Source organism: Macaca mulatta, chromosome 6, assembly GCF_049350105.2.
Source record: "Macaca mulatta isolate MMU2019108-1 chromosome 6, T2T-MMU8v2.0, whole genome shotgun sequence".
Classification (NCBI taxonomy): domain Eukaryota; kingdom Metazoa; phylum Chordata; class Mammalia; order Primates; family Cercopithecidae; genus Macaca; species Macaca mulatta.
Genome location: NC_133411.1, coordinates 160,002,766 through 160,015,438, shown reverse-complemented (window position 1 = coordinate 160,015,438; position 12,673 = coordinate 160,002,766). Strand labels below are relative to the sequence as shown.

Sequence of the window (12,673 nt, the reverse complement as noted above, 5' to 3'; positions counted from 1 at the left end):
GTTTGCTGTGTGCCCCCAGGCAGGTCAGCTCCCCTCAAGGCCTCAGCTGTCTGGTCTTTCCTGTCTTTAACACGAAAGCTAAAATGACATGTCTCTTGCCTTGGAACTCTGAATATGCTAAAGGGTGCGGAGAACTTTGCACTGCTCACATTTACATCTCAGTGGTTCTGTAAGGAAGTGGCAGCGATTATTTCTTTCCACTTTCAGACAAAGAAACCGAGGCCTGGAATCTGCTCTAGGTTTTGGGGTGCGACGAGCAGAGTGTTCCCCGTTTCTGTGTCTTTCTCTTATCCCTCAGGTGGACACGTTTTTAGTTATTGCCAGGCCTTTCCCCATTCTGAGCTCCAGCCCAAAAGGTCATAGGAAGGTATTTTTCTGTTGTCCCTGCCCCACTTCCCATCGCATCCCGGGTTCTCTCCAGTCTCTTGGGACATCTCCCACTCCCAGCCAGGCCCCTCACCCTGCACCCCAGGGCCCCAGCACCAGCCTCCCCGGCCTCCTCTGACTCTTGCCTCCCTTCTCTCCCTCCTCTCCCCCCTCCCTGCTCTCAGGTGGCTGCTGAGATCTTGGTGAGTGTCCTGTTCTTCATTTGGGTTTTAACGGCCTCTGAGTAAAGTCCGCCTTTACTGGGCCAAGCGGGGCAGTATCAAGCAGTGATTTGGGAGCTTGCTGTGCGGCTTCTCTCTCTCCCCTTCGGGGCGCCTTAAGGACCCTGCTTGGTAAAAGATAGGCCAGGCAAGTGTTTCCCAAACTTCAGCTAATCATCTCTGGCATGATTTGTGCTGTGTAACCACCAACTGTTAATACTGATCTTTAAATCGACTCACTTTTAAACCCAAAATGAGTTAAGGGGAATTTAGTATCAGTATAAATAGAACTAGTAGCTGGCTAGAAGACAACCGTGGAAACACTAATATGCAGTGTGATCGGGTATGTTTGCCCTTGACGCCGCTTGGGGAAACACTGGCCAGGCCATCTTCCCTGCATATGACCCCATACACACTTCCCAGAGGGCCTTGCGGAAAGGTTGAGGGATGGAAGGGGAACTCCCAGTTGCTACGCTCAGGGCCTGTGCGGGTCCTCCCAGGAGCCCCGGTCCCATGGCCCCGAGGCTAGGATGGAAGTTCCCAGTGCTAAGCCCATCTGTGTCAGATCACAGGGTCCTTGTGAACTGGAGAGGGGAATGTAGAAGCCATTGTGCTTGAGGAAGGAAGAGGGGACCAGTCTCAGCCCCCTTGGATGGCTGTGTGAGCCCAGCTTCTGATTGCCCTCAGCCCAGGCAAAGACATGAAAGTGAATAATAACCAAGGCTTTCTCATGTCTCCCCTCCCAAATCCTTACTCCAACCGGGGCTCTGCAGGAAATAGCAGACACACCCAGCGGAGACAAAACTTCCTTGGAGACACGGTTCATGACGATCCTGTGTACCCGGAGCTATCCGCACCTCCGGAGAGGTGAGGCCTGACCTCCTCCCTTCCCAGCTCAGCAGGAAGAGCCCGGAATCTGATGAGAGCCTCTCATCTCTCTGTGGCAAGAGGAGCCAGTTGCCCACCCACCCCCTCCTTAACCCAGCAGTAGCGTATCATGGGTGACGGTGACTCTGGAGCCCTGGATTCTAGTCCTGGCTCTACCGCTTATACCTCACCTTCCTTCTCCTCCTTAAGGAAGCAGGTGGGATGGCGGGGATTAGGGATAGCAACTGGATTTCACCTCAAAGGCCAACTCTGACAGAGTGGTAGCAGCTGCCTAGAATGCTGGGTTGAGAAGGATTCTGGGACCCCGCGTCATGATTCACTGGCGATGCCTGCCAGGAGCAAGGCAGTGAGAGGTGGTGGCGGCACAAGACCCACATAGATGTCTTTGAACCACAGACTGCCACATGCACAGGGCACACCTGTATGCAGTGACCCTGGTGCTCAGTGATCATGAAGTGTCCTGCACTGAGACATTTACATTTTAATATGCATTTGTCTAGCACTTCGCAGTATTTAAGGTGCTTTAGCATAGTGGCTAAAAGAATGGACTTGGGCACTGGACCGCCTTGATTTGAATACCCACTTAACAGCCATGTGACCTTAGGCAAGTTACCAAATCTCTGCGCCTGAGCTCCCTTACGTAGGAATCAGGGTTTTAGTTCCACCTCACATGACGGTTGTGAAGATACAAAAAACACAACACACATAAAGCACTGGCGCAATGCCTGACTCAGTGAGTGTTTCCTGAGTATTATCGTTGTGTCTTTATCCCAACCGGACATGGGAGGAAGAGGAGGCCCAGAAAGGAGAGGATTCACCCAAGGTCCCTCAGTGAGCTGGGGCAGAACCATGACTAGGACCCATGCTCCTTTTACTACCCCAGCCTGGGTTGCCAGAACTTGGCCGAGGTTCTGAGGCCATTGGCCAGGCACGGGGACTGACTTGGGACAGATTTGGCTCTGAGCTCACAGCAGCCTTGATGTCAGAGCTTCTCTATCAGGATGATCTTGCCCAGTGCATTTAGGCCTGGGCTGTGGCCATATCTGCTGCCCTTCCACTTTCTCAGGCACAGCCTGTGGGAGGCACTGGGTGGGGCTGAGTAGGGGTCCTCCCCCTCCTGCACTGAAGCTCACCCCCACCTCTGGGGCTTCTCTTGTGGCCAGTCTTCCAGGAGTTCATCAAGATGACCAACTATGACGTGGAGCACACCATCAAGAAGGAGATGTCTGGGGATGTCAGGGACGCATTCGTGGCCATTGGTAACTGGCAGGGACTAAGGGAAGGGCTGGGGGCACTGGCAACTTGCCCAGATTCTCTGGAAGAATAGAACCTTGGCAGCCTCCGAAGCTAGTACTGGAAAGTAAACACTGCCACAGTTCACCTCCAGGGGTGCTGCCAAATGTGTGATTGTGCAGGAGTGTCATGAGGTCTGTTCCAGGCTGCAGGAGAAGGTGAGAAAATAGCTGTCGCTGGGGAAGGACCAGGAAGACTGGGGCAGGCAGGGGAGGGGCACGCTGTCCTGCACAACTAGGGTGTGTACACACACACACCATACACACACTTGACACACACACTTAACATGTACAAGACACATACTGTACATACACACATTCTCACATGTGACTTATACATAAAACACGTTACATATGCATGTGACAGGTGCATACCACACATACACACATCACATACACACATACTTCACACACAGAACACATTATACATACACATACATGCTACGCCCCCACAAGACACTACACCTGCACACACACACCACTCACACACTATGCACACATGACCCATGCACACCACATATACACACCACACATGCACACACATACAAGACACATACACGTTAGATGCAGACGACACACACACACACCCTCGTCTCCTCTCAGTACCTGGCTTTTTGGTTACACTTATATAATTTGAGCTCTTGACTTTGAAAAGGTTTTTTCCTTTTGGATCTTAATTTCACGGTGTATAAATATGGATGAGTGGATATGGGTTGGGGCTGAAGTTATTCTCATTAGTATTCATCATTAGTGGTATCTTGTTTCATTTACTGTAAAACGCATTACATCAATGCACTTTTTTAAAATCTTACCAAGAGGTGTCGGGGGAAGATTTTCACATAATTGCCATCAATTATAAAACACATCTTGATTTCAGAGACACTAAAATGTGGGGGAAAGGTGTGTTAGATTGGGTGAAGTACAGATGGTGGTAGGGGGTTGTTTAGCATGTGATGGGCCTTTACCACCCAGGACCAATATCTAGGAGGCGGGATAGCCCAGTGGGTAAAAGCATGGACTCCAGGTTGAATCTCTGCTCTGCCACTTCCACACTGTGTATCCTTGGGCAGGTCACGAAACCTCTGTGTCTCAATTTCCTCCTTTGTAAAGTGGAGATAACAATAGTGCCCAGCCCATAGGGTGGATTTTGTAAGGCTGAAATTAGCTAATTATACGTAAGGCACTTGGAACGGTGCCTCTTGGCATGTAATACTCACTGGGCAAGGGTTAGTTTTTATTGTTGTTTCACGCCAAGCCCTGTGCAAAGTTAGTTGCACACAGGTTTAGTTGCATTCTCACCAGGTGCTCTTACCAGCTTATCTTACAAAGAGGACACTGCATTCAGAGAGGTTTGTAGTAGTAGAACCAGGCCTCAAACCACAGGCTGCCTACATCCAAAGCTCATGTTCTGTAGCCTTTGGAGACACTTTGAGATTCCTACCCTCCTCGTGTATTTCCCTCTTTCCTTTCTCCTCCCACCTTGAACAGGTCTACACATGCAAACACACACCACAACACCATTTCACACCCCTCCATCTAGTGTCAGGCATCAGGGTCCCCTGTGACAGATGGACAGGCTCAGTTCTTAGGATGGCTTGTGGGGTTGGTTACAAAGGAGAGAAGTTTCTGCCCAGCGTGCTTCTTAGCCAGACTGATAAAGCCCTAGGTCTGAAGTCAGGGGAGGCTTCCTGGAGGTGGTGTCATGACTGGGGACGTGGACATCAAGTACAGCCTTGCAGGATGGGACTTGATTTAGAGAGAGAGTGTAGTGAAGGGCAGATAGGAAATGCATCTATCCAGGAAGGACAGAGGGACACAGGAATTTGCAGTTCTGGGAATGGAGGAGCAAGGGCCATGAGGTTGCAAAGGAGGCCAGGAGCTTTGACGTTCAAGCCAAGGAGCTTGGGATTTGTTTGGGAGGTAGTAGGGAGATATGTAAGGAGCTGGAGATGGGAGATGTGTGATGTGATCTTTCCCACGGGATTCCTGAGCCTGTGGCAGAAGAGTCTCTTGCTTGACTCTGCCACTGGACTACACAACTCCAGCCTCTTGCCATCTCTTCTCGTTATATCCAGAGTCATTCCAGCTATAGTACTGGTGTCTGGTTTCTCCTTTCTAAGCTGTCTGAGACACGCGTGCGTGGGCTCTGGAGCCTTGCAGTCAAGCAGCTGTGAAGGGCTAGAGAACCCTAGGCCTTGAGAAAGGGCAGGGTTGGTGAAACCAGGCAGGCATTATCTGGGGTCAGGGTAGGGAGCAGCAGCTGCCAATACTGCAAGATTGTTCAGGCCCTGGGGCAACACTCAGCCCCAGGGATTTACATGGTCCCTTAAGTTTTACCAGCGGACAGCCATTCTTTGGAGCAGTATGTCTCTACATCAGTAACTCTCAAGCATTAGGCTGCACCAACGCAGGTTGGCCAGCCATCCTGATTCGCACAAGGCTTTCAGTGCTATTAGGGTGGTGCAAAAGTCATTGCAGTTTTGCCATTGAAAGTGATGGCAAAAATTGGAATTACTTTGGCACCAACCTAACAAAACCTGGAATGTCCCAGGCAAACTAGGACAAGCTGGTCACTCACCTCCAGAGTTTCATATTCAGCATATCTGGCGTGACGCGTGAGAATCTGCCTTCCTTCCAAGTTTTCAAGCGATGCTAATGTTGTTGGTCCGGAAACCACACTTTGAGAACCACTGCTCAAGATCTTTCTAAAATCTGAGTCTTCAGGGTGGATCCTAAACCCTGAGTTTTAAACAAGCTTCTTGGGTGATTCCGACGCATTTAAAAGTTTTGAGGCCCTATGCTTTGGGTTCGTGAGGAGTTAATTACCTTTGAATCCTCTCCTAACCTTGGTTAGCTGTAAGCACCTTAGAAGGAAGAGAGTTGCGACCAAGTGAGAGCCAGGCCTAGGGATGAGCCAGAGGAGGAAGCATGGGGAAGGGGAGCGAAGGTGTTGCCTGAGCATGACCCTGGGGTTGACAATGATCTGCAGACCCATGAAAGGATAGACGAGGTGGGGAGATGGGGGAGGCCAGTCCAGAGTCTGGGTTCACAGCCTCTGACCACATTCCCCGCATCTCTCTGCTCTTCCTACCAGTTCAAAGTGTCAAGAACAAACCTCTCTTCTTTGCCGACAAACTTTACAAATCCATGAAGGTAAGAAAACGTGCTGGCGTTCCTTTCCCTTCAAGCACTGACTTATGTACACACACACAGATGTGCACCGTCCCCCAGATCAGGATTCCTGGCAGCTGTTTCTTCCCATTTGACATTTATCAGCATCTGCCCTTTTCTGGCTGTAGGATGGTATTTCCCCGTTGAGGGTGATTTCCCCCGCCTTCCCCCCCGGAGGATATTTGGCAATATCCAGACACATTTTTGGTCATCACAACTTGGAGGGTGTTGCTACCGGCATCTGGTGGGGAGAGAGCAGGGATGCTGACGGGGAGAGAACAGGGATGCTGGCGGGGAGAGAACAGGGATGCTGGCGGGGAGAGAACAGGGATGCTGGCGGGGAGAGAACAGGGATGCTGGCGGGGAGAGAACAGGGATGCTGGCGGGGAGAGAACAGGGATGCTGGCGGGGAGAGAACAGGGATGCTGGCGGGGAGAGAACAGGGATGCTGGCGGGGAGAGAACAGGGATGCTGGCGGGGAGAGAACAGGGATGCTGGCGGGGAGAGAACAGGGATGCTGGCGGGGAGAGAACAGGGATGCTGGCGGGGAGAGAACAGGGATGCTGGCGGGGAGAGAACAGGGATGCTGGCGGGGAGAGAACAGGGATGCTGGCGGGGAGAGAACAGGGATGCTGGCGGGGAGAGAACAGGGATGCTGGCGGGGAGAGAACAGGGATGCTGGCGGGGAGAGAACAGGGATGCTGTTAAACAGCCTCAGCGCACAGGATTAGCTTGCGCAACAAAGAATGATCCAGCCCCAAATGCCAAAGTTGGGAAATGTGCTCTGGTTGCACAGGGCTGGGTAGGACACAGTCTCTGCCCTCTCAGAGCTCACAGCCTATCAGGTGACACAGGATCTCCTATGACAAATAGTCATCAGAGGTCACAGGCGCTCCCCTCTGAGCCTAGGCCTGCCCTTCCGGGAGAGCCCAAGCCACACTGACCACCCTCTCCACCACTGGAGTCTCAACTGCTGACAACCTGGGCAGGCAGGAGGGTAGGAAGGAGCCTGAGACTCTCAGCCTACTGTCTCCAAATGTGACAACCATTCATTGAGCACTCACTGTGCGTCAAGCCTGTGCTAAGGGCTTCATCTCTCTGACCACAGTTGACCCTCATGGCAGTCCTGTGAAGTTGTGGTAGCATCCTCATTTGATAGAGGAGGAAACTCAGGCCTAGGTAGGGTAAAACGTAGCCCACATTTACGCAGCTCCTAAGAGGCAGAGCTGGGACTCGAACCTAGCTCTGACTCCTAGGCTGGTGCTTGTAGCTCCCTGGGGGCAGAGGCAGCTCTGGCTGCCTACACATTCCATGCCCTGTGCCTACTCTTTGGGCTCGGTGGTAATTTCCTAGGGCTGGTATAACAAATTCCACAAATCGGGTGACAACAGAAATTTATTCTCTCATAGTTCTGGAGGCCAAAAGTCTAAAATCAAGGTGTTGCCTGGGTTGGGTCCTCCTGGAGGCTCTGGGGGAGAAACTCTCCCCTGCCTCTCCTAGCTTCTGGTGGTTGCCAGAAGTCCCTGGTGTTTCCTGGCTGTGAATGCATCACTCCAGTCTCTGCCTCTATCCTCACCTCATCTCTTTGCTGTTTGTATGTCTGTGCTCTCCCTCTTCTTATAAAGATATTGGTTATTGGTTTAGGCTTCAGTCTAATTCAGTATGCCTTCATCTTAACTAATTACATGTGCAAAGACCTTATTTCTAAATTACATCATATTCTGAGGTTCCAGGTGGACATGAATTTTGGAGGGGACACTATTCAACCCATACACGTCTTTTTTGCATGTCAGTCTGGACAGTCCTGGGCACGGGGGGATTTTGGTCAGGACTATTTGCAGAAGACAGAGGGAGAACATACACCCTGTTGTTGGAAGGAACAAGGGAGAGAGGCAGATGGGATACCACTGTTTCTTGCCTGACTGGGCTCTGTCTCTCCTTCTGCCTGTGTCTCCCTCCTGCCTGGCTCCACCAGGGTGCTGGCACAGATGAGAAGACTCTCACCAGGATCATGGTCTCCCGCAGTGAGATTGACCTGCTCAACATCCGGCGGGAATTCATTGAGAAATACGACAAGTCTCTCCACCAAGCCATTGAGGTAAGCGGAGGGGCTAGAGGTTAGCGAGAAGGGGATGACTGTCAGATCCCTAATGTAAGATTAGGAGTCTTCATTCCCATGGACTTTCTCCCAGTGGGTTACTGCTTAGAACAGCCAGGATATCGAAATGAAGGGGGTCTGTATTGCATTGTTTATACCAAAATCAATTCCAGAAGAATCAAAGGTTTATAATTAAAGATTTCCAAATAAAACAGGAGCCCATTTTTTGCTTTTTTTAAAACAATGTTATGGAAGTGTAACTTACATATCATGGGTAGGTGCGGTGGCTCACACCTGTAATCACAGCACGTTGGGAGGCCAAGGCGGGTGGATCACTTGAGGTCAAAAGTTCAAGACCAGCCTGGCCAACATAGTGAAAACCCCGTCTCTACTAAAGATACAAAAATTAACCGGGTGTGTTGGCTAATGCCTGTAGTCCCAGCTACTCGGGAGGCTGAGGCAGGAGAATCGCTTGAACCCAGGAGGCAGAGGTTGCAGTGAGCTGAGATCATGCCACTGCACTCCGGCCTGGGCAACAGAGCAAGACTCCGTCTCAAAAACAGACAAACAAAAAACTTACAAATCATAAAATTCACCAATTTTAAGGGTACAATTCAACAGTTTTTAGTACATTTACTGAGTTATACAACCATCCCCATAATGCAGCCAGTTTCCAAACACTTCTCTCATCCCACTAAGCTCTCTCATACCTGTTTATCTAGTTCCATCCCCAGCCATAGGCAAACACCAAGCTACTTTGTGTCTCTGTAGATTTGCCTTTTCTGAATATTTCATATAAATGGAATCACCTAATATGTGACCTTTTGTGTCTGACTTTTGTTTTGTTTTGTTTTGTTTGTTTATTTGTTTTGAGATGGAGTCTTGCTCTGTGGCCCAGGCTGGAGTGCAGCAGTGCCATCTCATCTCACTGCAACCTCTGCCTCCTGGGTTCAAGTGATTCTCCTGCCTCAGCCTCCTGAGTAGCTGGGACTGCAGGCATATGTCACTACGCCCGGCTAATTTTTGTATTTTTAGTAGAGACGGTTTCACTGTGTTGGCCAGGCTGGTTGCTAGCTCCTGACCTCAAGTGATCCACCTGCCTCAGCCTCCCGAAGTGCTGGGATTACAGGTGTGAGCCACCACACCTGGCTGTGTCTGACTTTTTTGACATATGGAGCTTATATTTTTGTTCTTTGAGATCAGCCAAGATCTTAAAGTTTGATGCTTGGTTCTACTTGGCTAACAAGACTATGGGCATCTCACAGGCAGTCTCTTAGACTTAGTAGGAATGTCAGCAAATTGTTAGCACATTTTGATACTATATTATGTTTTAAAATCATACATCAAAAAATACCAGAACAAACAAAATCCCAAAAACTCAAAAAATACCAGAACAAACAAAATCCCAAAAACCATGTCTCATAGCAACGATGGGAGTACCTCAGAAAGGAGATCCATACCATATGGGTCAGGAAGTTTGGCCTCCCCAGTCTGAACGTATGGCAGACCATTGTGATGTGTGGTGAGCATGATGGTGTTCGCACCCATTCCCAGCAATGGCCTGGCAGTTAGTGCTCAATAGTGTTTGTTCAAATAAGGAATCACCTAACACGATATGCCAAGGTGGAGGGTATCAGCAGAGTGCCAGAGGAACCACGGGAGGCAGGAGTTCACTCTGCCTCCCGAGGCAAGAGAGTGGTCAGGGTGCTTCTCAGAGGAGAGGGCCCCGCTGGCAGACGGTATTGGGGGTGCACAGGGGCGTGCTGGATAGGGGAGTGGCAGGTGGAGAGAGGACTGAGATGCTCCTGGGGGAAAGGAACAGGTGAAGCCGCAGAGCTCTGCACAGGTCAGATCCCAAAGGCCCTTGAAGCCAGGCCGAGAGCTTGCACATCTTCCTGGGGATAAACAAAAGGGATGTGGTCACATTTATGTGTCAGGGAGATCCCTCTGGCCTACATGTGGCAGTTATGCTGGCCATGGAGAGAAGCCGAGGGAGATGTCCAGACAGATGGGCAGCCGGGAGGAGGGGGCACTGAGGCTGGAAGGACTGTTTTCACTCACTCTGCTCTCTGCCTCTGCCAGGGTGACACCTCCGGAGACTTCCTGAAGGCCTTGCTGGCTCTCTGTGGTGGCGAGGACTAGGGCCACAGCTTTGGTGGGCACCTCTGCCAAGAAATGGTCATCAGCACCAGCCGCCACGGCCAAGCCTGATTGTTCCAGCTCCAGAGACTAAGGAAGGGGCAGGGGTGGGGGGAGGGGTTGGGGTTGGGCTCTTATCTTCAGTGGAGCTTAGGAGAGGCTCCCACTCCCACGGGCCATCGAGGGCCCAGCACGACTGAGCGACTGAAAAACCGTAGCCATAGATCCTGTCCACCTCCACTCCCCTCTGACTCCTCAGCCTTTCCCAGCTTCCTCCCCTTGCTACAGCCTCTGCCCTGGTTTGGGCTATGTCAGATCCAAAAACATCCTGAACCTCTGTCTGTAAAATGAGTTGTGTCCGTACTTTGATGCGGGTGGTGGCAGGGGCCAGCTGAATGTGCTAAGCGGGGTGGTGAAAAGGGTAGTAAATGTGCTGGGGCAAACTGACAAATCTTCCCATCCATTTCACCACCCATCCCCTTCCAGGCCGCGCTAGAGTACTGGACCAGGCATTGGGATGCCTGGGTTCAAATCTGCATCTGCCATGCACTTGCTTCCTGACCTTAGGCCAGCCCCTTTCCCTCCCTGAGTCTCTATTTTCTTATCTACAATGAGAGAGTTGGACAAAAAAATCTTGGCTTCCTTTCTAACATTAACACCCTAAAGTATGCCTCCAATTCATTCCCTTGACACTTTTTATTTCTAAGGAAGAAATAAAAAGAGATGCACAAACCCATAAACACATTTCCAGTGAGGGCCTCTGTCTTCTGCCTAGAGCCTCATTAGGGCTTGAGGTTGTAAAGTCTGTCCAGGAGACAGGATTTTCCTCATCAGAGCTTGAGGTTGTAAAGTCTGTCCAGGAGCGAGTCATGTCTTTCAGTTCTTGCAAGGTGTTTCCCGGGAAGCGCACAGGAGAATCTGAGTTTGCAGCAAGCCTGGGAAGGCTGGCCCAGCTGTGCTCTGGGCCTCAGGTCCCCCCCATCCCCTCTCGCTGCCTGGACATTTCTATATGCTCTTCATCCATTTCAACCAAGCCCAAACTTCCTGTTTTGAACTGTGCAAGGGCACCCGATGCGATCTTGATCTGGAGAGATGCATGGAAAGTTTCCTTCATGCAGGTCACTGATCAGCAAGTAGGCGCAACTGCAGTTCCTCTGCCTTCCTGCCCCCAGCCCTACTTCCGGTCTGTGGCTTCGGTCTCAGATTGTCCAATGACCATGGCATGGGGCTGGCTGCTGTCCAAAGGGCGCAATTCCCTACCCTGGCTGACCAGACTAGTTTATTGAAGGTTAGTGTGTGTTTCTTTTCTTTTCTTTTTTTTTTTTTGAGACAGAGTTTCGCTCTTGTTGCCCAGGCTGGAGTGCAATGGCGCGAATTTGGCTCACTGCAACCTCCGCCTCCCGGCTTCAAGCAATTCTCCTGCCTTAGCCCCCCGAGTAGCTGGGATTACAGACATGCGCTACCACGCCTGGCTAATTTTGTATTTTTAATAGAGATGGAGTTTCTCCATGTTGGTCAGGCTGGTCTCAAACTCCCGACCTCAGGTGATCTGCCTGCCTCAGCCTCCCAAAGTGCTGGGATTACAGGCGTGAGCCACTGTGCCCGGCGCGTGTGTTTGTTTTCTTTTCTTTTTTTTTTTTTTTTTTTTGAGACAGTCTCGCTCTGTCGCCCAGGCTGGAGTGCAGCGGCGCGATCTCAGCTCACTGCAAGCTCCATCTCCTGGGTTCACGCCATTCTCCTGCCTCAGCCTCCCGAGTAGCTGGGACTACAGGCGCCCGCCACCTCGCCCGGCTAGTTTTTTGTATTTTTTAGTAGAGACGGGGTTTCACCATGTTAGCCAGGATGGTCTCGATCTCCTGACCTCGTGATCCACCCGTCTCGGCCTCCCAAAGTGCTGGAATTACAGGCTTGAGCCACCGCGCCCGGCCAACGTGTGTTTGTTTTCATAGCTGTGAAGACAGCAACAGGCAGGTGAGAGAATCTGGTCTTGTCCCTCCCTCACTTGTGACCTCAGACCAGCCATTGCCCTCACTGGGCCGCAGTTACTCCATCTTTATAGTTGGGGGTTGGATCCAACGATTTTGAAGAGCTCTTTCTTAATCTCTGACATAATGAGTCTGAAACAAAAAAAACTTACCTTACCGTGTCTTCACTTCCTTTCTTCTGGGCTATGAACTCAAGTGCCTTGAGGGCCAGCTAAGAGCTTTTTGGGATATTTGTCTAACTTCATTGAACTGTTACTGAAAGATAAATTAACAAAATGGTTCAGAGTTTTGGATTAAGACCTTTGGAACGAACTGACGGTGAGCACAGCAGCGTCAGTTTCCTTCTCTGTAAAACAGGGTTCCTCATTCCAATTCCACCTGTGCTGTAGCCTCGTGGGAGTAAAAGGAGGTACCACTTGGAGGTGCTTGGCAGGGTGCCTGCCTGGCTCGGAGTCAGTGTCACTACCTGCCCTGAACCAGGCTCAGTTGTAGGGGCTGAAAGGTGGAGGCCAT

The 12,673-nt window shown here is 50.8% G+C and overlaps 1 protein-coding gene across 2 annotated transcripts in view; it reads left to right on the top strand.

The window, feature by feature from the left end:
- The window catches only part of ANXA6 (annexin A6), a 59,352-nt gene extending 48,829 nt beyond the window's left edge, over positions 1-10,523 (top strand). The window contains exons 21-26 of one of the 2 annotated variants that reach the window (XM_015141252.2): positions 552-569; positions 1,361-1,454; positions 2,639-2,734; positions 5,862-5,920; positions 7,914-8,036; positions 10,119-10,523. In XM_015141252.2, coding sequence (XP_014996738.2) covers positions 552-569; positions 1,361-1,454; positions 2,639-2,734; positions 5,862-5,920; positions 7,914-8,036; positions 10,119-10,178 — 450 coding nt within the window. In that variant the 3' untranslated portion in view covers positions 10,179-10,523. The remainder of the gene's footprint in view (positions 1-551; positions 570-1,360; positions 1,455-2,638; positions 2,735-5,861; positions 5,921-7,913; positions 8,037-10,118) is intronic. The other variant, XM_028849844.2, reaches the window with a different exon arrangement.
- The last annotated feature ends 2,150 nt before the right edge of the window (positions 10,524-12,673 follow it).